Raw genomic sequence first — 27465 nt, 5'->3', positions numbered from 1 at the left:
TCAGCATATAGCCAAAATCTTCCCACTGGAAGTGAAAGTAGGAGGCTAACTATGCATTACCTCAGTCAAGGTACAACCCTCTGCCATGTTCATGATCTTCCCCAGCCAGTTGGAAAACCACCTTGGTGATTATGATATTTCCCCTGCACCTGCCACATGATCTTAGCACACAAGAAAACAAAAAGCTGTGGGAACTTACCACAAGGACATACCAGTACACCCTATCTGAGTATGATATATGGTAGTGCCCATTGTGCTCAGTCCCCCTCAACACTGACTCTTTCAAAGGTATGGTGAGCCACTGTAAACATGCATTTTGACTTCCTTTTCATTACCATAGCTGAACTATTCCTTTCTTTCCCATTTCCAGTGATTCCTGTTTCTTTGTCAACCTTAAAGGTCTGGAAAACCTCTCTCAGCCTATCACATATGATTAGTGTGGCCCTGCCCTCCATGAGGTAGAGCTGCTGTGCCTCATCTGCTTATAAATTTTTGGAGCATCCCAGGACTCGTGACAAGAACACCCAGTTCCAGTTATGAGTGGGGCACTAATTAGCATATGGATCCTTTGCGGGGGCAGGAGGGGGGGAGTGTATCTGGAATATATACACACATACTGAGCAGTGCTGAGCTGTGGGGTCGCTGTGGCTTGAAACGCTGCTGACTCTGCTGGGTCCAGCCCAGTGAACTATATGGTAAATGATGAGCCTTTTGGCTTTGGTCTAATAATGTGCATAGTTTGTACCATATATAAGTAGGTATAAAAAAGTGCTGCATAAAAATGGGTTTATGGAGTGCCTGTGCTAAAATTTGCAGCAGTTTCAAAAAAGGCAAAATGCATCAGTTCTGAATGTACAAAGTCTATGGGTACACACAGTACAGTCAGCATTTTCAAATTTGCCCAGCACTTTGATGTGCTCAGGGGGGCAGGTTCTGTCAGTAAGGCGGGGGGGGGGTCTTCAGGGGAAAGAAGATGTGGGGGAAGAGGGCAAGAGGTTCTACTTGATCCCCCCAGATTTATTTTCCTTGCTGAGGCAGTGGGAGGGAGACAAATTCAAGGCAGACCTCCAAATATAAGATTCTATACCTGGAAATTATAACAAATGTATACATTTTGCATATATAGAATGAGAGGACAGAAAGTCCCAGGCATTTTTTCAATAATTTATACATTTTGAAATGGACAGTTCAAAACAGAAGGTTTACAAGGCAGTACTAGACAGATCCACAGTTGATACAAGTTCAACATATCTCTCTATCTAACTTCAGTGAAACTATAGTGATTTATGCTATTTGAGGATCTGCACAATTTACATTTCTTCAGAGTAGAAATAGGAGGGAGGGAAGAAACCAAGGAAAGCAGGAAGGAAAATAGAGCAACAAAGTTGATGGCACTAGCACACCTATCTTTTAGACATTCTCTTTGCAAGTAGTTAAGGCCTGGCAAGACGTAAGACAGAATTCAAAGTCTGCTGTGGCCATGGAGCTTTCTGAAGCCATATGAATCAATATTTAGTCTGCAGTCCTAGTCACACTCTATGCTTCAATGTGTTAACTAGCATACAGTTTTAAATGTTTCTTATTTGTATGAACCAATAATATGAATTAAAAATAATCAGGCTCATTTTTTCTGTGGACTATAGACAATATAATTAAGCAATATGATTAAATAGAAGTCAGTATTCTACTAAATACCAAAGGTGGTAGAAGTTGCATTTCTCTCGCTCTCACTATTTTTCATTTTTTAAAAGAAAGGAAAACCTAGCTTTTAATGAAGGAAACCTTCTCTAAGTGGCTGGGAGTTATATTGTTGAATAGTCTTTCAATATAAGTGGGAAAAGTGCAATAATTAAGGTTAGGCTAGGAATAAAAGATAGAAAATGCATTTCCAGAGCAATTCCGTGCTAGCAGAAGAATGAGTTTAAGAGATTTATTTCCATCTCGAATTCTTAGTGGTTGTGATGTTGCAGGTAGGCCACCTACCTACTTCTCTGTGGTGAACTTCACAATATTTATAGGTACAAATTACTGCCTACACTTTCCTCTGGTTTAAACTTCTCAGTGAAACTAAGCTTACTTAATGGAGGTTCCAGCACAAGGGTTACATGAGCATAGATCGGAGAAAAAAAATACTGTTTTAATAACTATTTTCATGTCAAATTCATTATGGAATAATGTCCTCAAAAACAGAATGAAGCAACTAAAATAAAGAAATGGAACAAAACTGAAGGATTGATCCAGTTACAAGGTTAGCTGGTGTTTGAACAGCACAGGTCTGCAAGCACTTCCTATGAAACAACAAATCAACACATACGAAGGGAACTGGTAAAAACCATCATACCTTGACTACCCATATAAATCTACAATACATTGGGAGTTTTCTTAACTTGTGTAAGGCTGAATCTCTTTCAGATGGAAGAATTCCAACACTAATGATCACTTCCAAAGATCAGAGGAGAGACTGAGGGAACTGGGCTTCTTTAGTCTGGAGAAGAGAAGACCGAAGAGGGATTTAATAACAGCCTTCAACTAACTGAAAGGGGTTCCAAAGCGGATGAAGATGGACTGTTCTCAGTGGTAGCAGATAACAGAACAAGGAGAAATGGTCTCAAGTTGCAGCAAGGGAAGTTTAGGTTAGATATTAGGAAAAACTCTCACCAGGAGAGTAGTAAAACACTGGAACCGGTTACCTAGAGAGAATGGAGTCTTACATTGTTACCCAGAACCCTGTCTTGGATGATCTAGTTGGGGATGGTCCTGCTTTGAGCAGGGGGTTGAACTAGATGACCTCCTGCGGCCCCTTCCAACCCTAATTTTCTATGATTCTATGAACTATAGGACTCAGACCAGCCAGAACTCAAAAATAAAGCATTTTTTATCCAAATTTTCTTGTGCATGGTAAACTATCAATAATATCCAACCATAGAAACAGAGCAAAACCTTATTGTAGTTCAGTTATAACAAGGAACAATTATTTACCACCTACACGATGATAACTGAATCCAAAAGGTAGGTGCAGGATGGTGTCCAGTACTGGAAATTTAAAGTAATAAGGAGTAAAGAAATGAGGAAACTAAGTATCTCTGATCATCCAGCATAGCAGAAGTTTATGAGGCTTATGCTTATCATAAACATATTCTTAGCATATGATTTATTTGGGCAATTATTTTAAGGTTTGTGAATGGAGTTCTTTCCCCTGCAGCAATTCATTTTTGTCAGGTTTAAATATGTTGCTGTTTTTGTGACTCACTTTAAATATATCAATCATCCTCCATTAAATAATGACACTGAAAAAAATTGCCTGAAGTTCAGAGATTAGATAACAGTTTATGCTGTCTTGGAGCAGAGGGTTGGAATAGATGACCTATTTGCTGACATTCATTTTTACCTTGTTCACACAAAACCTGTTTTCCATCTACCCCTCTAAACTTACATATCTAAAAGTTATAAGATATTTCAACCTTCCCTTGTCCACTTTTCTATTCCTCCTCCAACAAGCCTTTTGGACACTGACAACAAATAGGCTACCTCCTCTGGATCAGTAAGATCTGTTACTTGCAGAATGGCACCTTAGAGCAGTGGTATTATTAGAAAAGAAATCTGTGCTTCCCCAAATCAGTTAACCAAGATTATCTTTCCCACTGATCTTTTCTTTCAGTAAGGGAATTCCAGCTAACTACTTTATGCTTGAGTTATAAACAATAGAGCATTTGCTGAATGATTTCCATCTTCCAATGGATTCAGTAGATTCAGTGAAATGAGTGGCTGGATCCCCACCTGGTATAAATCAAAGAAGTGCTCCATTGGTTTCATTTGAGCTACCTAATTTTTATTCCAGCTGAGTTTCTAGGGGTTTTTTTTTTTCTTTCCTGTTATTTATAGTCATAAGAGACATTAGAAACTGCACAAAGGCCTCCAAAACCCAGGATCTGGCTCTGCCTCATACATGTTCACCAATTTAGTTTGCTAAGGATCAAATATGGAGTGGAAAAGTGATGGGGCCAAGGCTAAAAGACCTCACTTGCTGGCTTCCCATCATCTTGCATAGGTACAGAACCACTTGGGTTGAAAAGAGGGGTTTTACTCAAGGGGACATACAAATCAGGCAAAGCATTCCACAAAGGATTCTTGTTGTATTAGTGAATTTGGGAGTATTTGAACAACAGGGGCCCAGTCTTTGGCCAGTTAGGTATTGGAGAGGATACTAGTAGTCTGAGGTGTACAAGAAATATCTTGGGTTTTATGGGGAAAACAACCTCAAGGAAATATACTGGACCCTTGGGAGTGGTTTGCTAAGCATTTTGATCTGGGAAAAATAAATGTATTCATGTTAAGGCATGAGTCAGTCATACTAGCTCTTGGGTTTTCATGCCATGTAAGAAAAGAGGAAGTTCAGAAACCTCAGGGAGATGTAGTAATTTGATTTCATGTCTGGAATTGATTGGCTTGAGCTCTAGGACTGGAGGTTGGCATCTGGAAACAGGATCATTTGGGGGAGGTCTAGAGAGTGCTAAACCATTTACAAGCTTAGAGATATTGTTTGGGTCCCTCCATAGCCCACATGCTGCTAGGTCACTGGACTGAAGCAGACTTTTGGTCAAAAGAAAAGCCTGAGCAGTTAAAATCTTCTTTTACCTCTTGAAAGTTTTTAAAGAGATGGAAAGAGCCAATGCAGAGTAGAATTTGTAAAATCTTATCTGAACAAAAAATAAGAGGAAAGGGATTCAAAATTTTAGCATGGAGAACTTTTAGCTCTTACCTGACTCTATCTTCAGTGTGTCTTAATTTTGTTTAATTAAAAATAATTCCTTGTCCTTGGAAGAAAAGATCCTCCCAATTATGATAATGTAACACTACTCTCTATGCATTTGAGAGTCTGAGGGCCTTGTTATACAGTAATTCTAGGCATTTCCTGGAGCTCTTAACCCCTGGATTGTCTGCACATTAGCACTTTAAAGTCATTTTAGGCATTTGTTATGCGGCTTAAAATTACGCCACTCCAAGGCAGGATTATCTCTGATCCCCACTACTCAACTCTCCACAGATGTGCTCCCCTAGTTGAAGTCCTCCAGTATCCCAGGATATCTTACATCCTGGCCTGTAGAGCAGAGATAAAAGCCTGTCCTGGCTGACCAGCCCTCTAGCAGCAACTTACAGTTACAGCTTACAGTCTTCAAAACTACAGCTCCTAGCTCCTAGTTCTGTACCTGCTCACCAGGCCTCTGGTGGCAAGTCACAGCTCTGCAGGTGGAGGACAGTCAGAGAAGGTTTACAGACTAAGGGTGTGACTGCTCCAAACTGCAAGCTAGCACTAACACCAATCAATACTTGTGCAGCTCACAGAGTAAGGTATAACAAGGCCCTAAGGAATTGGCCCAAATTCTAAAGTAGGGTCTTAGTATTCAGCAGTTCTTAGCTGGAACAATTCTGTAGTTAACTCTGTTCAGTGATCCCCAAATGTGCTTTTAGAAATACAAGTATTTATTTCCTGTCTTTTACTAGAGCACACATAAAAGAGATTTTAGATGCCATAGAATGGCATTTTCTGAAACGTTGAGATTTCTAATGATTAGAAAACAGGGCTGATATACTGTTTTGGTACAAATTTCACCTTTCTTGTCTTATGAGGAAACTTCCATAGAATTATGTACTTTATATCATAATACGCTTAAACTATTAAAAGGATCTGACTGTCTGAATCAGGAACCAATAGAAATGTATAGTTATTTTATTGCAAAGTTAAAAGCCAAGATAACAATGATGCTCAATATTTTTTTAAAAAATGATTTGCATTTCTAAAACTATGCTCAAGAAGAAAAAGCTTTCAAAACCTTCTATGATCTTTTTTTTGTTTTGTTTTCTTAATGGATATTACTATCTGCCAAAGAGGGAAAACTTCTATGTATGGCAAACAATACAGGAGTCACCTAACTAATTCAAATTGGGCAGTCTCTTTATAGTGTAGAGTTATCTAACAGGAAGTATTATCTCTACTATACCTCTTACTGTTATCCTCCTTCAGAAGTCAACCTTGTGGTTGAATGAGAGGATGCAGAAAAGGCTGAAGTGCTCAATTTCTTTTTTTGCCTGAGTCTTCACAGGCATGGTCAGCTCCCAGACTACTGCAATGAGCAGCACAGTTTGGGGAGGAGGTGAGCAGTCCTCAGTGCTGAAAAAACAGATGAGGGACTACTTAGAAAAGCTGAACATGTACAAGTCCATGGAGCCGGATGGGATACACCCAAGGGTGCTAAGCGAGTTGGCTGATGTGATTGCTGAGCCATTGGCCATCATCTATGAAAACTCATAGTGATCAGGAGAGGTCCCAGATGACTGGAAAAGGGCAAACAGTGCCCATATTTAAGAAAAGGAAGGAGGATCTAGGGAACTACAGACCAGTCAGCCTTACCTCAGTCTTTGGAAAAGTCATGGAGCAGATCCTCAAGGAATCTGTTTCTAAGCACTTGGAGGAGAAGAAGGTGATTAGGAACAGTCAGCATGGATTCACTAGGGACAAGTCATGCCTGACCAACCTGACTGGCTCTGTGGATGTGGGGACACCAGTGAATGTGTTATACTTGATCTTAGCAAGGCTTCTGATACGGTCTCCCACAACATTCTTGCAGGCAAGCTAAGAAAGTATGGACTGGATTAATGGACTACAAGATAGATAGAAAACTGGCTGGTGCATCTGGCTCAGAGAGTAGTAATCAATTGCTCAATGTCTAGTTGGCAGCCAGGGATCAGTCCTGTGGCTGGTTTTGTTCAATGTCTTCATTAATGACCGGAAGATGGCATAGTGTGTTCCCTCAGCAAGTTTGCAAGTTCAACACCAAGCTTAGGGGAGTAGTAGACAGGCTGTAGAGTAGGGTTAGGATTCAGAGTGACGTAGCCAAATTGGAGGATTCGACCAAAATAAATCTCAGGAGGTTCAGCAAGGCCAAGTGCAAAGTCCTGCACTTAGGACAGAACAATCCCATGGACCAGTACAGACTGGGGGCTGACTGAGTAGGCAGCAGCTCTGCAGAAAGGAACCTGGGGGTTACAGAGCAGAATAAGCTGAATATGAGCAAACAGTGTGTCCTTGTTGCCAAGAAGGCTAATGGCATACTGGGCTGCATTGGTAGGTGTGTTGCCAATGGGTCAAAGGAAGTGATTATTCCTTTCTATTCAGCACTGGTGAGGCTACATCTGGAGTACTGTATTCAGTTTTGGGCCTCCCACTACAGAAAGGATGTGGACAAATTGGAGAGAGTCCAGTGGAGGGTGACAAAAATGATGAGGGGGCTGGGGAATATGACTTATGAGGAAAGACTGAGGGAACTGGGCTTATTTAGTCTAGAAAAGAGGAGACTGAGAGGGGACTTAATAGCAGCGTGTCAACGAGGGCTGGGCATGATCACCCAGCCTTCGAAAGGACTTGCTGGGAGTGGAGGAAGATGGACAGGGATCAGCGAGGGACCCAAGGAACTTACTTGTGGCAGCAAGAGAACTCAGGCTGACATGATGCATGGCACAGCTCTGCCACTTTATAAGCACACTGGCCATTTGGCTGGGCAGTACACAGATGATGATGTCAGCCCTGTGTGCCACTGCACAGGGTTGAAAAGGCACTGGGTGGAAGCTGGGAAACTGGCACAAGGCAGGTGGAGCCCGGCAGCAAAGCCATTTCTGAGTGTCCCGGGAGAGAACGGGGGGAAGGACCCTGAACAAGAAAAGAAAGTTATGGGAGGCAGAAGGGACAGGAGAAAGAGAAACAAACACACATAGAAGTAAAAACATGGAAAAACTACTTACCCTCAGCAGGAGCTGCAATGCAGCGGGAACAGACAGAGAAACCCACGTGGCTTGTTAGCCGCATCTTTATTCAGCTGGGACCAGCCGATGACATCACTGGCAATCGCCGGCTGACAGCAATAAAAATGGCCAGCAGAGGAGGAAAGGGAGGGTGGAGAGCAGACCTGGGGAGTGTGGGGACGTCAAACCCACGCCGGGATTCTCCCAAGGAGGAAGAAGCAGTGGAGGAGGAGCCAGAGGAGGCTCCAGACACCAGCAGTAGCAACAGCAGTAGGGAACAAACCACCAACTCCAGAGGCAAGCCAGAAGCAGCCCCTGCAACTGGCGAGGGCAGCAGCACCAGGGGAAGCAGCGAAGGGCATGTGAAGACCCTCACCACAACAGGTGGGAGTATTGGGAACAGTGGGGAGGAGGAGGAATCTCCCTGCCGGGAGAATCCCAGAAGGAGCAGCAGGAAGGACCACAGAAAAATGGGGCACTGACCCTGAACAGAAAAAACAGCCAGTCACATGCCAGGGACCAGCAAGACACTCGAATTGGGATGTCCTGGAAGGGAGAGGAGTGGGGCAACACCGGGCCCACCGAGGAAGTGGAAAGGGGGGAAGAGATGACCCGAGCAGGAGGCCACGAGTACACGAGGCTGAACGAAGGCCGGCATTTAGCTAGACCATAGGGAACTCAGTACTCGGTGCCCTGGCACAGGGGACCAGGGGGAGAGAGTTACTCTGATTCCTAGCGATACGTTAGACGCGTTGTCTTGTGTTTTTCTCTCATGTTTTTCTTTTGTGTTTCCCCAGTGTGAAGAGGTTGAGTGTTAGGAGGGGATTAGAGAGATAGAAAAAGAGGGTATAAGGCCCGTAGGGTTTTGTATTGGATCAAGGTATTAAGGCGAGAACGCACCCTAGTCGAACACAGGTTCCACGACCAAGACCTCCAAGCATGGACGACCCATGGCGTAGTAAGGAAATTGGCCTCAGGGACAGACACACAGGACAGGAAGGAACTCAAGAGGCTCCCCAGTGGTGTAAGAAGGGGCACATGGTCACGAAGTTCGAGCAATCCATCGAGGTGGCATGAGGATGGGGTGTAGGGGTGTTGGAGCCACGTGGGTGACCGTTGGGTAGACCGCATGCCACAGAAGGTCCCCGGGTAGTCAACCTTCCACTGAGGAACATTCAAAGTTGTGGCAGGCCACATAGGGGAAGACTACCCACGGAGGGAACACCTACTCGGCAATTTGCGGGACTCCGCAAGGTGTACACCACCCAGGGCTTGAGCCAAGGCTGCACAGGACCGAGTGTTCGAGACCTGGCGGTCACACTGAGCAAGCCTGGTCAAGGACCTGGAGCAGTGAAGAAGGCCAGAGAACATTTGACACCTATGGTTGGTGAATGGAAGGAATGTAGGGGAGGCAGAGTCCCAAGTCAGCTGCTCTCACGTTGCAGCAGGGGAAGTTTAGGTTAGATATTAGGAAGAATTTTCTCACTAGGAGAGTAGTAAAACAGAGGAACAAGTTACCCAGACAGGTGGTAGAGGTTTCATCCTTGGAGGTTTCCTTAACCTGGCTAGACGAAGCTTTGGCTGGGATGATCTAGTTGGGGATGGTCCTGCTTTGAGCAGGGGGTTGGACCAGATGACCTCCTGAGGTCCCTTCAAATCCTAACTTTCTATGATTCTAAGTCTGGGAAACATGTTAAAGAAATATACTGAAATTGAATTAACCCTGTGTTTTTAGAAAAAGAGGGCAGGGGAAATAAGAATGGAAAAATGGTATCAAAGACATAGCAAGTAGAATATTTTGGATACTTTCAGCTTGAAGCACAATATAATCATGGAAAACCCTGACCACCTAAACCACCAGTTATACTGCATGCATATTAGCTTACTATTAAATTGTTTTTTTGACGAGAGAGTATTGACTTGAAAATGGATAGTAGGATTTAAAATATAGAAGTTGATCCTTAGATTGGAATTCAAGATTATTCGAGTATATTAATCAAGAAGAATAGGCTTTTGTCATGTTAATTTCTTCATCAACAAGGTGACAAACATTTTTTATTATCTAGAACTCAAATATTGTAATGTCACTTCATTTCAGTAAACTTTCAGATTTATGACTGAAATATAGCATATGGCTTCAAAAACTTCAGGCCATTTATTTGGTATGCAAAGATTTGAAATAATAGTTTTTAATTTTTTTATGAACTTATTCAAGTGATTATTTAATCAATTTATTTTGCTTTGGGAGGACTTGTGAAACATATTATTTCATGTTCCTGTTACAGCAATTATATTTTCTCACAATATTTGATCACAAGAGCAAGCTTCAAAGAGTAAAACTAAGAATAATATTATGAAACCAAATTGTATGTATAACAAAATTTATGGTTACAAAAGTACTTACCCACCAAATGCCTGGATTGCATAAAGTTTGGAAGCATCCAAAGAACTTCCACTTACTATTCGAGCCTTTAATGAAGAATGAAAAGCACAGTTACTCAGTTGGTCAATGCATCCTGGATTCAACTGCATCATACATAACACCTATTATGAAAAATGTTAAGCAGGGTCAGCTCCAGGCCAAAGCTACAGTGATTTTTTTATTTTATTAGCATTCAGCATTTAGTAAAAAACACTGGTAAAACCCAGGAGAAAATACCAGATGTTGCTTCTCAAATATTGCTGCCCTTTAAATCCTAGAGTGTATGCAGTATAGATGATAATTAGTTAGAGGCAAAAATCCAGATATCATGTTTGACAGTAGCAGACCCCTGTGTTGGCAATTATGATAAGCACAACAGTGAGGGTTATCCTGTTTATAAATGCAACACATTTGGAATACACTCAAAGGAGAACAAAAGAATGGAAAGCCAGGAAACATGCACATTTCACAACTAAAATGAAGGAACCAAACATCAAATAAGTCACAAACAAACATCAACAAAATACATGACCCCTTATGGAAATATGTGATCTTAAACCTTTTCATCCACAGAACTGCTATCTGAAAGAGAACCAGGAAGAGGGGGAATATAGGTTAGACAAATTAATCTCTAAAAGATCTATTAATGTTATGAATAAAATGTTACAATTCTAGCTTGCTAACAGAGAACAAAAGGAACAGCAGAAGCTGAGTAATATGTAAACTTAGTTTTCTTGTAATATTATCAAAATATGCTTTGACAAGTACAAAGATGTTTTGATATATAGTGATTCACGTCTACTAATAAAAGGCTTTTTAGACATTTGAGATGTTTAGGGTTACTTTACACTAATGCTGTTCCAGTCTAATTTTTAGCTTGAATACACCTGTATCTATTAGCATAATAAATATGTTTTTTAAGGTAGAAAATGCTCATAAAAGTTATCATGGAGTACAACTATTACTTTATTTACAAAGAAAAGTAAAACCATGTTTAACACCTTTCAGGGGCATATAAAAATAATTATATTCTAACTATTCTCTTCTACTAGAAGGAATCCAAAAAAATTAAGGCCAATAATCACTGTATTAGTATTGTATGGACTTCAAATGTATTAGATAATATAAAATTTGTTTACTGGTAATACAGTATGTACTAAAGTAAAGCATTGTATAAAATATTTACATACAGTCTATATCACTATTTTAACATTTTAAAATGTTTATAGTTTTTTACTTAAATATTACATATAGCATATCTCTTTTCATTGCTATGATGCTCTTTTACATATACATTTTGTATTACAGTTTTGTGTACCTGAAATTACATTGTTATAATTGTCACCTTGACCATCTTTGCATTTTTTTCTAAGATGTATACATGTTATATATTTTCCCTTTCAATAGCCCATCCCAGATAAATTCTATAGGATGGAAATTATGTGGCACCCATTCATTACAAAACTATCCTCCCATGCCAGGGTGCCTGCAGCAGCTGGGGAGCTCCCTGGCTGCATGCATGCCAGTTCCATACCAGGGCCCATGGACCTGGGAAATGTGGAGTCCTCTGATCCCTATCAGGGTACACAATTTTTGAGATCCATGATAAAATTTGTCATATTCGAGTTTTGCCACTAAATTAACATCCACTGGGAAGCCATAGTATTAGAGATGTGTAGGAGCCAAACCTGAATTCTCATGAAGCTGCAGTCTAAACCCAAACTAATAATTAGAATAATTAGTAATTAGAATCCACAGAATAAGCCATTATCTTGTGCCAGATGACAGCTCCTAGCTCTTCTCACACATATATTATTCACAAGCCTGTCAGACAGCAAGTACACAAAGGGGAGAGAGGGAAAGAAGAGGTCACCCTGGCATAATAAACTCCAATTTTCTAGACTTTTAAACAAAAATAGTTAATTTGTTAGAAATCTTGAACAACTGATCTAATATATGAAAGCACAAAAAAAAAAAAAAAAAAAAAAAAAAAAAAAGGAAGGCACACATCTATGGCTTCTGAGAGCAACCACCCACTGTGATAGACTCTTTTACAGCATAAAGTCCTGGTTACAAACACAAACACACACAAAATATAGTTTGAAACAAAGTCAGTCCCTTATGCTGACAGTTTAAAGTATAGAATATTATTGAACTATCTTGCTGAATCTCCCACTTTACTTGTTTATGCTCAGTTTCCTGAGAAATAATTCATATTTTTAGAAACTACTTCCCACTAAAATTAAGCTCTGGAGCAATTTAGCTGTGAAGTTATTTCATTTGCCCAGCTCACTTACAGAAATTACTTCTTTTTTTAATCTAAATTATATACTTGTGAAAGGTGCTTGACTGACACAGATAGCGGAGACAGACACAGATAGCAGAACTGACATGTATTTCTTCACATAGTCTGGAAAGAATAAACTAGCAATCTTCCACATTTCCTCAGCCCTAATTACAAAGGCTAACCTTTTGGGGCTTTTGGGTGCTCCAATTTTACTAAAAATAGTAGCAATCAGTAGCCAGCATGGTGTTGTATTTTGTGATACCAAGTCATCCCATAGCACTATATTGATAACCCAAACATTATAAATCATATTGAAAATTTTGAAGATAGTAAATTCTGATCATTACATAGGAGGGCTAAACTTGACCCACTGACCAAGTATAATAAATAGCATAACTCACTTTCATTGTTCTGGAGTATTTGTCCAGCTGCATAGAAATGTTGCAAGCTGGACTCATGAACTGATACTGGGTAAATGATCAATTTTATTTATACACCAATTTTCTTTAACATCCTTTCAAGCAACAGCAATTTGTAAAGTGGATTGTACAAGGGAGTCAGCCAATTATTTTTTAGGAAACAACTAAAAGCTCCCTTCAGGGCCAATTAAACTGCACTTGCTGGTAACTAACGGGATAAAAAAAAGTAAACTGGTTTCCTTTAACTCAAGGCAAAGTGTAATAGTCTCGCAAAAAGCCAATTCTCTTTAGTTATAAGAGAAAAAATATTATATGGATGGAACTGTAAAATGTTCAGATAGTACACAATTACATTTTGTCTTAATGGACAAAATCCTTACTACTTTTCAGAAACCAATTTTCACAGAACATTCCTATAATTGTTTACAGGGCTATTTTATGACACTGTAACCAATCTTTACTTTGTGAGGATAAAAGGTAAAGCACTTTAAATGATTATCTTCACATCTTACTTATCATCATGTATCTGATTTCTGTAATATGCCCAATACTAAAAGGTAAATTTTGTCCAGTAAACTTTAACTTAAGTGGCTGATCTCGGTGACTAGGTTGCAAATTTTGGCAAGAGGAAACAAGCAGTAGAAGTATTAAAATGGTCAGTATAGAGAACATTTTATCATTCAATAATAGCTTTTGCTTGGATATATGTATATAAAGTAATTCCACTTCTAAGAAATGGTACTGAGCACTTGCGTATGCAATTAGTAGTTGAATTCAGTGAGACAATTCACATGATTAGATTTGTTTTGTGTTTTTTTTTGGGTGAAGCCAAAATGTTTAGCACTTTGTAGAATTCAGAACGACTCAGTCTCTGGGAATTCACATCCAGCTCTCTCTCTTTGATAAAAGAAGTCTTTATTCTAGGAACTTTCACAAGCAAAAGGTTCAAGAACAGGTTACTCTACTTTGCCATTAGTTTAAAAAGTACTAGGCCCCAAATTATTCTGGGGTTATATTTTTCAGCAATAAAAACATGAAGAAACTTTCAAAAAAACCTTGGGCCATGTATTCCTTTTACAAATTAATAAACATAAAATAGACTAATTGAACTCTGAAGTCTAATATACATCATAAGCCACTATCCAGCAATCTGCACTGTACTTGATGGTACCGATTCAGTAAAACAGAAATCAGAAGGTAGGTGCACAGTGACAAGGTTTCTCAGGCTCAAGGTTTGGCTTCACATTGCAGATGAAGGTTTGGAAATTCTGTTCAAAATTATTCAGAATTTCCTTATAGGCATAGAAGATTTTGACAATACATAATTTGGAACATTACTCTCTCCCTCCAACTCCTGGCCCTCACCCTCCAGAATAATAATAATAATAATAATAATAATAATAAAAGTACATGTTCTTTGCTGGTCCCAAGTCCATTGACAGTCTGAAAGCTCAAGATGGCTAAGTGCCAGACTTGGAGCACTACTGCAGTCCTTGACGCTAGAAATCCCACACAGCTAAATTCTGCAATCCTGACACAGTTAAAACTATTAGTGATAATCCTGGGAGGTTGAGTGGTCTGGGTAAGCACAACAGATCCCATAAATAGTGCAGCAACATTTTGCCTCAAGCATGGCAAAAAAATTACTGAGTAATTCAATAAGACAGATATGAATAATATTGTATTTGTTTGAAACAGATTTTAAGCATATAATAATTTTAAGAAGTGCCAATCATGTATAGCTTTCATACTTAACCATAAAGCATATTTAACTGAAAGTGTTTAATCAGACTTTTGGAATGAATTCTTCTTCTTCCTTATTTGAATTGTTTTGTCAGAGGGGATAATTTGTTACATGCATGATTTTGCACAGATTTCAAATCTGGGTAGTACAAATGTCGTCTTCAGCCTCAAACACGCTTGTAAATAATAATTTGGGATGTTTATCACTTGTAGCAAACACAATTTAAGTATTCTAATTTATTCAAGTCCTAATTCTATACGGCATAGAAAAGTATGTCAGAAGGATCATTTGAATCAAAGGAGATATATTACTAGGATTTAGCCTTTCACTTGCAGACTGTTTTCAACTGGAGTAAATTATACCTTTGAGCAGGTGAGAGATGAAAACACAAGGCATTTAAAAGAAAAGGAAAGCTGACAAACAGAAACACAGTGATGTGATCTGCTTCAGTGGTATGAGCAGAGATCAGTAAGCACATTGTCAGTTGTCTGGATAAATTTCATGGCCACCGATTAAAGTTCAAGTGTCTATTGGAGACCTGGGAAGTAATCACTGAATGCTTACACTGAAATCTTTCACCTTACTTAAGTAGATATACAATGACTTGACATGAACATGACATGCCTTAAATTTTATGCTTCTTAAAATCTCTGTAGTCCATGGGAGAGGTGAGCAGGCTCGGGGAGGGGGCGGGAAGTGTGGCAATCGGGCCCCACACTGCTTTTTATTCTTTTTTCTTTGGCAGAGCTTGCCTGTGGAAGCGTGAGTTGACCAGGCCATCAATGTTCCTTCACAGTACCTGAAGTCCATAAATTGAAACAGTGGGTTTTTAAATCGACACAATTAAAAACCTACCATTTCAATGTAGGGAGAATGAACCCCCTGGCATGTGGATAAGCACCGTATAAGGATATATTTGAGGCAATACTATTTCAGGTGACAATATCCACCCTGAAGACATACGTCATGAGAAAAATAGAAAAAAAAAAAAAAAAAGAGAAAGATAAATAGAGCCTGAACTAATGATATAGGTCATAACCAAGATAACAACAATTCTGGAATCTATGGTACTTAGCCACCAGTAGTACACGTATCATGGAAAAACAGACCAAAAGGGAGACACGGCTATATTTATAATGCTCTGCAAGTACTCAGTATGGCTATACAGACCTATGGCGTGATTGTCAGAAATAGGCAATGAAATAAGGAGCATAAGTGAAATACATCACTAACGTACCCCCGCTCCATTTGCTTCCTTTCCTTTTATCTGGCTCACACCACTGCTTTATCTTCATACTGTAAGTCTGAATGGTCTTTACAAACTTGTAGCCCACCCTGAGGCATGTGTATTTCTATACAGATAATACAATATGTGGCTAGAACAACACAGGGAGAGGATGGGGAAGAGAAAGCTACAGGATGTCAAAACAGGGAAGAAAAGGAAATAGGAATAAGAAAGTGTATTTTCTTTGCTTTCCTTTCAGAAGTGAGTTGCTATTGCTCAGCTACCTTGTTTAGAATTGTATTTATAAATACAAGTAACTATACCTAGCAAGGTGAGATGTGGGGGTGGCATAGATTAACAATGGAAAGCAAGGTTTAATTTCTTCACCAGGTCTCTTCAGTCACAATTCCTGTTCAACACATGAGTCAAAAACCTAGATCGTACGGTGTTCCCAGTGTCTAGCCAAGCCTGTTACTGGGATGAAAGGGAACAGGCTGAATCTAATACAGATAAGACAGAGATAGATCAGCAGAGATCCTGAAGGCCTGGCTGGGATAGCTGTTACATTGCATTAAAGAGATTCTACCAGGACTTCATTAGTTAGGTCCACTTAAGGGGGTTTTCAGTTCCCTGATTCATGAACATGGCTTCAAATCAATTTGGACCTTTTTATTGGTCTCCTGATTCAAATTGGATTCAGAGATTCGGCTGCCAAATTGAGTTAAATCTCCTCCGAATTGAATCAGCACCTGAAGCTTCACACAGCCCTACAAAACAGTGTCGTTTCCTCTTTTCCTCACAGCAAGTGAAATCACCACTAAGGGCGATTTCGAATGGTTCCAAATAAGCACATTTGGAGCCATTACGAAGAGGAATATTTCAAAGGAACAGCAGCTGTTACATTTTAATTGTTACATGTGGACAAAGGATACAGACATAGAAAACTGCTCCAACTTTAACATTGCCTCACTCCAGCCAATGCTAAAGGTGAAGCAGTTTTACTACATTTGTATTTTTCATGGCTTGTCCACAAATGATAACTAGAAGGTAACAGCTGCTCCCCCTTTGAAGTATTCCCTTATTGAAGCCTTTCCAACTGTACACAAGACCATACCTGAACAGACCTCACCCTGAAATGTTTGGGGGCTTCTGACAGAGGCCCATTCTCAGCCCAGGGCTCAACCCTGCAATTTGCTTTCCCTGTCAGCCTAACAAAATCTGAATTTTTGATTATTACAGCCCCCAGTGTTTTCTCTGGCCTTCACCTGAAAGAGGAATGGAGTTCTAAGGTTCAATTTATTTTTCTTTTATCATATTAAATAGTTTGATTTGAGGAGAGCAGTATGTTTGATTTTCTTAAGTTAGACACTGTGTAAAATATTTCAGAGATTTATCAGGCACATTTGACATTTAAAAGTAACACAAGTATTATGAATCTGAGTCACTAGTGCTTTATGGTTCCACACTGATTTCACATTAGGCTATGCTGTCAGAAAACCAGTGTCAGTTTAAGCCCTATAGCACATGTCAGCAGCTACCTAGGAAATGACTATTTTAACTCAGGCAACATTCATCTTTCCTGTACTTCACCTTGCCATTGTCATATTTTGTAGCTCGACATAATTTCCCAATTTCTTTTCAACCATTTGCTTTCTAGAAGCACTCCTAAGTGGAGGAACACCTGCCTCTAAATTTAATGCCAATCCCATTCCTTGTTTAACTATCAAATTATACTGCTGTACAGATGGCTAGCTGGACCCTTACTAACCCTCTGCATGTGTTGGGATTCACAGTATACTCCCCAATGACGGAATAGTTTTATGACTGTCAGTAAACACAGTATAAACATGATTCCATTCAGAACAAGAGCCCAAGCTATTTGCATATTGCAGTGGCTATTTCCTCACCTTACATAGGAAAACACACTGGAAATAATCTTCTTCAGAGCATCCACAGATTTAAACTCTCAATTTCAGCAATCCCCTTATGGGAAGAGGTAGAAGCTCTGCAGTAGAGGGATGGTCCATGTGTTCTACAGAGCCTGAGAATTTTTTAATTTAGGTGCTGGGGTATCCACTTAGTGAACAAGCACTAGCTTCTCTTTCTGGGTACAATCATAGAAAATTAGAGTTGGAAGGGACCTCAGGAGGTCATTTAGTTCAACCCTTTTCTCAAAGCAGGACCACACCCAACTAGATCATCCCAGTCAAAGCTTTGTCTAGCTGGGTCTTAAAAACCTCCAAGGATGGAGAGTCCACTAGCTTTCTGGGTAACCTCTTCCAATGTTTTACTACCATCCTAATGATAAAGTTCTTCCTAATATCTAACCTAAACTTCTCTTGCTGCATCTTGAGATCATTGCTCCTTGGTTTGTCATCTGCTACCACTGAGAACAGACTAGTTTCATCGTCTTTGGTACCAGTCTTCAGGTAGTTAAAGACTGTTATCAAATCCCCTCTCAGTAGGGATGTGTGAAGTGGGCCCTATTCGATTTGGATTTGAATTCAGCCCAAATCAGGGACGGTGATTTGATTAATTGATTCAGATCACTGTCCCTAATTTGATTTGGCCAAATCCAAATCTAAAGATTCAATGCCGATTCAGAGAATCAGTGATTCAGACATAGACACAGCTTAAAAAGTTTTTTCTATATACCTTGAGGTAGCAGCATGGCTTGTGAACGCTGTGATGTTGGGGCACATGGAAAGTCCCACAGAAGTGCAGGGGGGCCCTCCACATGCTCAGCAGTGAACCTGAAAGTGGACCAGAAGTACTTCTAGTCCACTTCTGGGTCCACTGGGGAGCATGCTGTGCCCCCCACCCCCTCCCAGACTCAAGAGGCACCGGTTGCTGAGCCAGGGGAGAATGGGGGTGGGGGGGAGGCCAGTGCACTCCCCGGCGGACCTGGAAGTGGACTGGAAATGTTTGTGGTCCACTTCCAGGTCTTCTGCTGAGCACACTGGGGAGCCCCCGTACTCCTGAGGGACACTCCATGCACCTCAGCATCGTAGCGCTCATGAGCTGCCTGCTACCTAGAGGTATGTAGAAAAAACATTTAAAGCTGTGTCTCTGTCTGAATTGCCAAATCTTTCTGAAACTCTCTGAATCAATTTGTAGGGTTCCGATTCAATCTGGAGAGATTAAAGGGTCCTCTGATTCAATTCGGGCTGAAGTGAATAAGGGACTGAAGCTTTGCCCAGCCCTACCTCTCCATCTTCTCTTCTGCAGACTAAATACACCCAGTTCTCTCAGCCTCTCCTCATAAGTCATATGCCCCGGCCCCTCACCATTTTTGTTGCCCTCTGCTGGACTCTCTCCAATTTGTCCACATCCTTTTTGTACCGGAGGGCCCAAAACCGAACACAGTACTCCAGACATGGCCTCACCAGTGCTGAATAGAGGGGAATAATCACTTCCCTTGATCTGCTGGCAACAGTCCTACCAATGCAGCTCAGTCTGCCATTAGTCTTCTTGGAACAAAGGGCACACTGTTGTCTCATATTCAGCTTCTTGTCCACTGTAACCCCAGCTCCTTTTCTGGAGAGCTACTGCCTAGCCAGTCAGCCCCCAGCTTGTACCAGTGCATGGAATTATTCCATCCTATGTTCAAGGCTTTGTACTTGGCCTTATTGAACCTCATGAGATTTCTTTTGGCCCAAGCCTCCAATTTGTCTAGGTCACTCTGAATCCTAGCCTTACCCACCAGTGTATCTACTAGCCCCCTCGCTTTGGTGTCATCTGCAGACTTACCAAGGGTACACACTATCTAATTTTCTAGGTCAGTGATGAAGACATTGAAGAAAACTAACCCCTGGAGCACACCGCGTGATACCAGCTGGCAATTAGACATCAAGCCATTGATTGCTACCCTATGAGCCCAATGATCACCAAGCCAGTTTCCTATCCACCTTACAGGCTGTGACAGGCAGGGTTCACAGGACCGGTCACTATCATGGCCTGCTTGCCTATCTGGGAAGTTTGCCCCCTATCTCATCTGCCATGCCTTTGTTGGAATAAATATGTTCACTTTAGGCAAGAGGCCGCCCCTTTTTCTATCCCAGTATTAAGAGTTTAAGCCATGCCATCAACCTCCCCCTTAGCATGTCCCATCCCCCTTATCATTTCTACCATCCCTGAGCCACTCCGGCTCTGTGGGCTCCCTGTGCCCTTGTGTCTGAGCCTCTCTGGCTCTAGGGCACAAAATGAGGCCTCCATACCTCCCCTTTTAGCCTCATCCTGGTCCTCCAGATGTAAACAGAAACACAAACCAAAAGCCTCCAGGCTGTAACTTGCCTATCATCTACAACACAAATACTATGCACCTTCTTTACTGCATTTTTTCTAGCTTAAGTACCTGGGATGTTCCTAGGCAGGTCCCACTGCACTGGGGAACAAAGCAGACAGCATCAGTTCTCCAACCACTTCCACTTGCAGAAGCTCTCTCTCTCCCTCTGGTGGCTGCCAGGGCTTCTCCTTGGTGACTTCAGCCCGTATCTTATCTAGGCCAAACCCCTGCCACCAGCAGGTCATGTGACTCCTGCAGGTGTTCCCTATTCCCTCCTTAGGCTGTTACCTTGGCAACCCACAGCTGGAGAGCTCTGCAGACTGAGCAGAGCTCTCTGGCCAGACAGCCTCATCCTTAAAGTAGCAGGCACCCTTAAGTGCCCTGCTACCCAGTCCATCGATCTAGCCCATACTTCCATAGCTCACCTACAAGAATGTTATGGGAGACCGTAACAAAAGCCTTGGTAAAATCAAGGTATACCACATCCACTGGTTTCCCCACATCCATAGAGCCAGTTACCTCATCATAGAAGGCAATCAGGTTGGTCAGGCATGACTTGCCGTGAATGGTGCATGCCCCCAGTGGCTGGGGAGGCACAGCTGTGCCAGCAGTGCCAGGAGCCTGGCAGCGGTGAGCGGGGAGCTCCCGCAGATGCTGCTGGCACTGTCGGTGGTGGCAAGCACTGACCAGGGGTTGGTGACCACACACAGGCACTGCTGGCAGTGGTGGCGGCAGCCAGGGAAAATTGTGGACTGCCTCCAGATGCCACTGGCAGTGCCGGCGGTGGGATGGTGAGCAGCGACCACCCGCATGCGTTGCTGACAGTGTTGCAGATGCCTTTTTTGCAAAGGGTGCTATGCCATGTGCACCCCCTAAGCATCGCCCCTGTGACTTGCCCTTGGTTCAATCCATGATGACTGTTCCTAATCACCTTCTCCTCCTCCAAGTGCTTAGAAATAGATCTGGTCCATGATTTTTCCAAGCACTGAGGTGAGACTGATCTGTAGTTCTTTGGATCCTCCTTTTTCCCTTTCTTAAATGTGGGCACTATTTTTGCCCTTTTACAATCTGCCAGGACCTCTCCCAATCACCAGGAGTTTTCAAGGATAATGGCCAGCAGCTCTGCAATCACATCAGCCAACTCCCTCTGAACCCTTGGGTGCATCCTGTCTGGCCCCATGGACTTGTATATGTCCAGCTTTTAAATAGTTCCCAACCTGTTCTTTCACCACTGTTGGCTGCTCACCTCCTCCCCAAACAGTGCTACCCAGTGCAGTAGACTTGGAGCTGACCTTGCCTATGAAGACCAAGATGAAAAAGACATTGAGCCCTTCAGCGTTTCCTGCATCCTTTGTTACAAGGTTGCCTCCCCCATTCAGTAAGGGACCCACACTTTCCCTGATTCTCTTCTTGTTGCTGAAATGCTTGTAGAAACGCTTCTTGTTACCCTTCATATCCCTTGCTATCTGCAACTCCAATTGTGCTTTGGCCTTTCTGACTTCATCCCTGCATTTCCGAGCAATACTTTGGTACTCCTCCCTAGTTGTTTGTCCAAGTTTCCACTTATAAGCTTCCTTTTTGTGATTTAGTTTACTGAGGAGTTCCCTGCTAAGCCAAGCTGGTCTTCTGCCATACTTGCTAGTCTTCCTGCACATTGAGATGGTTTGCTCCTGCACTGTCAATAAGGCTTCTTTCAAGTACAGCCAGCTCTCCTGGACTCCTCCCCACCCTCAGACTGGCTTCCCAGGAGATCCTGCCCATGAGTTCCCTGAGTGAATCAAAGTGTGCTTTTCTGAAGTCCAGGGTCCTTGTTCTGCTGCTTCTCTGAAGTCCACGGTCTTTATTCTCATCCCTGCTTTCCTCTGCATCCTGAACTCAATCATCTCATGGTCACTGCTGCCCAAGTTGCCATCTACTAGTACATTCCCCACCACTTCTTCCCTGTCTGTGCACACATGCATGTGCATACATTTGCTGTACCCAGCCTATAATAATGCAGCTTACTTTTAGCCGTGTGATCATAGATTGGATCCAATGTGTGCACATAGTGGCTGGGGCTGGAAGTTGTACCAGGAACCTGACCTAAGTAAGTCATGGTGGAAGAAGCGGTGGACAGAATTGAGTGGAGGGAGGGTTGGCAGGTCCAGGAGGGCTTAGCAGAGTTGGGGGTGGGTGCCTATCCTGGGGTGAGGGGCTCACGGTTCTACAGTCAGGGTCGGAGGGGTAGAAAGAGTGTAGCTCTGGGGCTGGGTAAGCAGCTGTACTTTCCCAGCCTCAGGGCTGTGCTTTGAACATGTGCAGAATTTTGGTAGATTGGGCCAAGCCATTCCTAATCTAACTTGGTTCATTTCCTCAGGTAAACTAAGTTAGATCAGGCCAGCCATTTTTTGCCTGATCTAACCTGCCCATATGTATGTATAAATCAGCACTTAGTTATGTTGATCTAAGTATAATGTCTGCATGTACACACTGTTTGGCATCCTGGGTCCATTAGGAACTGCTCTGAGCACAACTATGCAAAACACTGCAAGAGTTGAAAGAAAGATTACTAGACAAAAGTTATGCTGATAAGCATTTTCTTCCATGTTCCTATAGATCCAGATACCTGGCTATTTTGACAAAAATTACAACAAAAAATATGAACAACTCCCATGTTGTCTAAACACCAGTATGTGGTTGCAGTGATGCAGCAGGTTTCCAGTGGGTGAAGGAAAGGAAAAGCATGTCATGACTGTTCCCTACTCTCTCCCCTTATTACTTGCTATCCTCTGTTCCCTTACAGGAAAGAAATAGGAGAAGACAGATGCTTAGGCTTTGTCTAAAGGAGATTTTATAGGCATATTAAACCAAAATTTGATTAGGAATCATAATTTACAACTTCTAAAACACTAGTTAATACAGCAATTGCACTTTTGCATGACCTTGGCTGATCTCCTTGACAGGTTAGCCTGAACAGGCAGAGTCATTGGAATTATTACACAGGCAGAAGCTCCATAACAACAGATGCGTGTCTGAGTGTGTTTTAACAGGAAGAGGTTACAGAGCAAGCATACCTCTCTACTAACCTTCCCGCCTGGATTACTTTTCCTCCAAGAGGAGCCATAATCTTAAGGGACCTTTAATATGCAACACAGCCAACATAGTAACTCTGTTATAGTATAGGCTAACATAGTTTAATTAAAGCCTAAAGAGCCACATGGCTTCTACTGATTTTTAAAAAGTGCTAATGAAATCAAAACACTAACTCAGTCTAAAATCATATCTTTAAATCCCTGTTTAGATAAAACTTTAGATAAGCAAAAAGAAAGGATTTAATTGATCTTAAACTTAAATCTTTTGATTGATTGCACTAGCATATTACAGGGAAGAACTAGATAGAACAGCTTTAATATTTCAAAATATTAAAAGGCTTTAATACTAGCTAAATACTAATGCAACAAGCTTGTTTTAAATTGTAACATTTTTAACTGTAAGGGATCCATAAATAATTTTCACTCCCTTGTATCAATAAGGGATTGTCTACCACTGAACAGTTGGCTTGCTAGATCAGAGCTCTTCTTCTCAGTAACTTTAAAAAATATTTTACCATAAACTGATGTTCTTGAAGTCATTGCACTTATTTCATTTATTTTTTTTAAAGAAATATTTTGTGAATGAAGAGCATTCTGTGACATAACTGAATGTGAATAACTCAAGGGTTATTGTGCAATGCAGTATCAACAGCACTACTTTTTTGCATTTAAACTTTTAACATGGGTCCCTAAGGTGATCTGTGTCTCTGAAATGGAAAAATAATCCTTAAAACTCAACCACTGTACACTATTACAGACCTCAACATCTAGGCAGTTACTAAACAAGAACAGACAAAATTTGGAAGAAACAGTATCTCCTTTGGAGTACGTACTTTGTTCCTCAAGTCTTACCAAATTATTTGTTTCTGACCTAGTAGCCTGCTAAACTCTAGAAGCCCTATAAAGAAAGGAATGCCTTTATTTAGTTTTTCTAGTGGCACGTACACCTGTAAATAGCAATGGTTTAGAAGGATGTTAGAAGTGTCTATAACAAGCACACAGTCTGAACTTTGCAGTAACAGCAAGTATAAAGAAAAGTCTATGTTGACATTTCTTTGCTTCTTTCGTTAAGGACGAATTTATAACTAGAAAAAATATATAGTAAAAACGTGCATGTTTTGTGAATGTTAAAGCTAGAAGAATCATCATCCTCCTAACAAATAAAGGTTTCCCAATTGTGGGCTAATTCAGATAACAAAACAAAAATCAAAAAGCTCTGATTTTCATGATGGACATCTGGGGCTGGATTTACAAAAGTATTTAGGCACCTTTGTGATAATTTTCAGAAGTATCTAAGTAATTTAGGTCACTAAATGCCATCAGTAGCAGACCCATCCAACCTCAGTGCGTTTGGAAAGCCCAAATACCTACTTGCATCTGTGTATTGACCTTTGGAAATCTGTCTGTTGCTGACAAACATTTTACAGGCCAGACCATTAAGTTTTCACATGAAATCCTATGGCTGTATTATAAAAGAGGTCAGACAAGATGACCATAATAGTCCCTTCAGGCCTTAAAATCTATTAAACTGTAGAAATTAAGAACAAAATTGTTTCAACAGCTTTTCACTTTAAAGAATTATCAAGGCTCCTGAGGGAAAATCTTATTCCTACATTTCAGTGTTTGTGAGTCTGATATAGATGGAAGTTTCAAAGTTTCAGGTTCATTTTTTAAAAATAGCTAAACCTCACGGAAAGGCAACTAGATACAGGAACCTAGGGCCCCTTCCACATGTTACATGAATTATGCAATTAACTGATAAATTGCAGAATTACTTCTGATTGGCTACATGTGCAAATTAACTATCATACCATAAAGGTCCATCCAGCTATTAAGTTAGAGCTGGAACATCATTACTAACTTTATAGCTGGTTTCTATCCAGCTTTGATTTGCATCGCTAGTCCCTGTGGCTGGGAGCCCCATCAGCTGAGGGGGTGCAATATGTGCTACCGCATTTGGGAGTTCTGTAGCTGATGGGACTTCCCATGATGGCAGTGCCCCACGGGCTGCAATGGCTTAGAGTTCCATCAGCTAACAGGACTCCTAGCCATGGCAGAGCCCCATGTACTGCCATGGCTATGAGTTCTGTCAGGTGATGGGATTCCTAGATACAGTCATGTCCCATAGACTAGTGGGTCTTGCAGTTGTAGTAGCCTGCAGGGCGAAGCTGCACCTGGGAGACCCATCAGCTGCTGGGACTCACAGCTGTGGGAGTTTTATACTTGCCAATGGAAGGAGAGCCTGGGATTGCAGTAAGGTACAATAGGATCTGATACTGGATCCCACAGTCATGCCTTCTGCCATTCATTTGTGGCATAGCAGGAGGTGTGATTGTGTGGGTCACACATCAGATGGATCCCATCATGCCTTTACTTGAATGTCAGAAGAAGCCCTATATTCCCAATTCACTGTTGAAAATATGAGTTAGGAGCCTAAGTAGGTTAGGTGTTCTTAAAAACCTTTATTCCCAACATCAATATCTAGACTTAAAAGTAAACTCAGCATAATCTTATTTTCCCTTCAAAACAGCTAATTCTATTTTTGTGAAATCAGACCTTTTTCAAATAGAGCCTAAAACCACTAATTCTTGACACCTGAGCCAGGTTTGCCACCTCTCTAATATGCTTAGGCTCAGTGTTCTGGAACACTAAATCAACTTAAAATTTGATCCAAGTTTTAAGCAACACTTCATGGCTTCAATCCTATAGAAGGCCAACCTAATTACAAGACTACCTAGTGTTCTAATATAGAATCATAGAATCAGTGGACCAGAAGGGACCTGGAAGATCATCAAGTCCGGTCTCCTGCCATAGGCCAGGAGGTTAATGAGCTCAAACTAGCTCAACAAGGTGCTTATCCAGCCTCCCCTTGAACACCTCCAAGGATAGTGACCACACCACCTCTGCTGGGAGTATGTTCCAGGTTCAATCTAGTTACCCTTATGGAGCGAAGTTCCTCCTTATGTCCAGTGTAAATCTTCCCTCTGTTAGCTTGTGAGCATTGGTCCTCATCCTCCTAAGGGGTGCCTTCCTGAAGAGTTGCTCCCCCAGATCTTGGTGCTCCCTCCTGACGTACCTGTAGGTGGCTATCAAGTCACTTTTCAGCCTCCTCTTACTCAGACTGAACAAGCCTTGTTCCTGGAGTCTCTCCTCATAGGGCCTATCCTCCAGGCCCCTGATCATGCAGGTGGCCCTTCTCTGCATCCTCATGAGCTTATTTCCCTCCTTGAAGTGTGGTGGCCAAAACTGGGCACAGTACTCCAGCTGCAGTCTAACCAATGCTGAGTAGGGAGGGGAAAGCACCTCTCTGGATCTGTTGACAACACATCAGCTGATGCACACCAGCGTTCTAGTCGCCCTGCTGGTAATAAATGCTTTAGGTAACTTGTAAGATATTATCTGACTCCCACTATGAATTTCCAGTTTATTTAAAGCTAACATTCGATGAAAAACTCAGGGAACCAATCACAAATGTTTTCAATGGCCCCTTATGAATACAAACTGTAGGATTTCCAATAGCTCTAATTTCAAGGTGATAGAATGAATTTGGTTATCAACTCTCCAGCCTGATCAGTTCAAACAATTTCACAATAAGAAAAATATTTATGTTACAGCTGGCAGTTAATTACAGTGATTTTAAAGTTAAAAAGAATCTATTGGCTTTTGGATTATTCATTTCATTAGCATAAAATGATTGCTTAACTTCCTTCTTTAATTGTGCCAAACTGATGTTATGCTGTAAAATTGTAGAAGCTTCTAAGTTTGGTATCCCATAGTGATGGACACTGAGCATCCAGACAGCAAAATAGTCCTGAAGACCATACAGCATAAGCAAGAATTGGAAATGTTCCAGTAACCTAACATGGGGGCAGTACAAGGATGGGAAATTTAAATCTCATGTGTACAGTGGAGAAAACCATCATGGTGGGGCAGAGCATTTGAGGGGCAGAAAAAGTAGCTGTTCTAAAAAATGACCTATAAGTCTGCACAAAGCACAAAAGCACAAGACCCAGTTTAGCCTTAGCTGTTCTATACATACTCAACACTAGGCAGACATGGCCCAGTAGGCTGATTACTCTGAAATTTGCTTTCATTTTGGGATTTAGGGATCTATTCTCAAGCCCTTAAGTGGTAAAGCTCAGATAAACACAACCTTTTATGTGGCTTGTGTTCATTCTCTGATGGCTGGGCCCTCTATCACTGGAAGATCACTAG

At 41.3% G+C, this 27465-nt stretch overlaps 1 protein-coding gene across 1 annotated transcript in view; it reads right to left on the bottom strand.

The window, feature by feature from the left end:
• The window catches only part of UNC13C (unc-13 homolog C), a 524763-nt gene that overhangs the window by 448694 nt on the left and 48604 nt on the right, over positions 1 to 27465 (bottom strand). Inside the window, exons 2-3 of the mRNA XM_014606134.3 lie at positions 10779 to 10801; positions 10202 to 10266 (exon numbers count right to left, since the gene is read on the bottom strand). Of these exons, the coding sequence (XP_014461620.1) occupies positions 10202 to 10266; positions 10779 to 10801 (88 nt within the window). The remainder of the gene's footprint in view (positions 1 to 10201; positions 10267 to 10778; positions 10802 to 27465) is intronic.

Source organism: Alligator mississippiensis, chromosome 11, assembly GCF_030867095.1.
Source record: "Alligator mississippiensis isolate rAllMis1 chromosome 11, rAllMis1, whole genome shotgun sequence".
Classification (NCBI taxonomy): domain Eukaryota; kingdom Metazoa; phylum Chordata; order Crocodylia; family Alligatoridae; genus Alligator; species Alligator mississippiensis.
The sequence above is the reverse complement of the archived record's forward strand: the minus strand, read 5'-3'. Positions and strand labels throughout refer to the sequence as shown.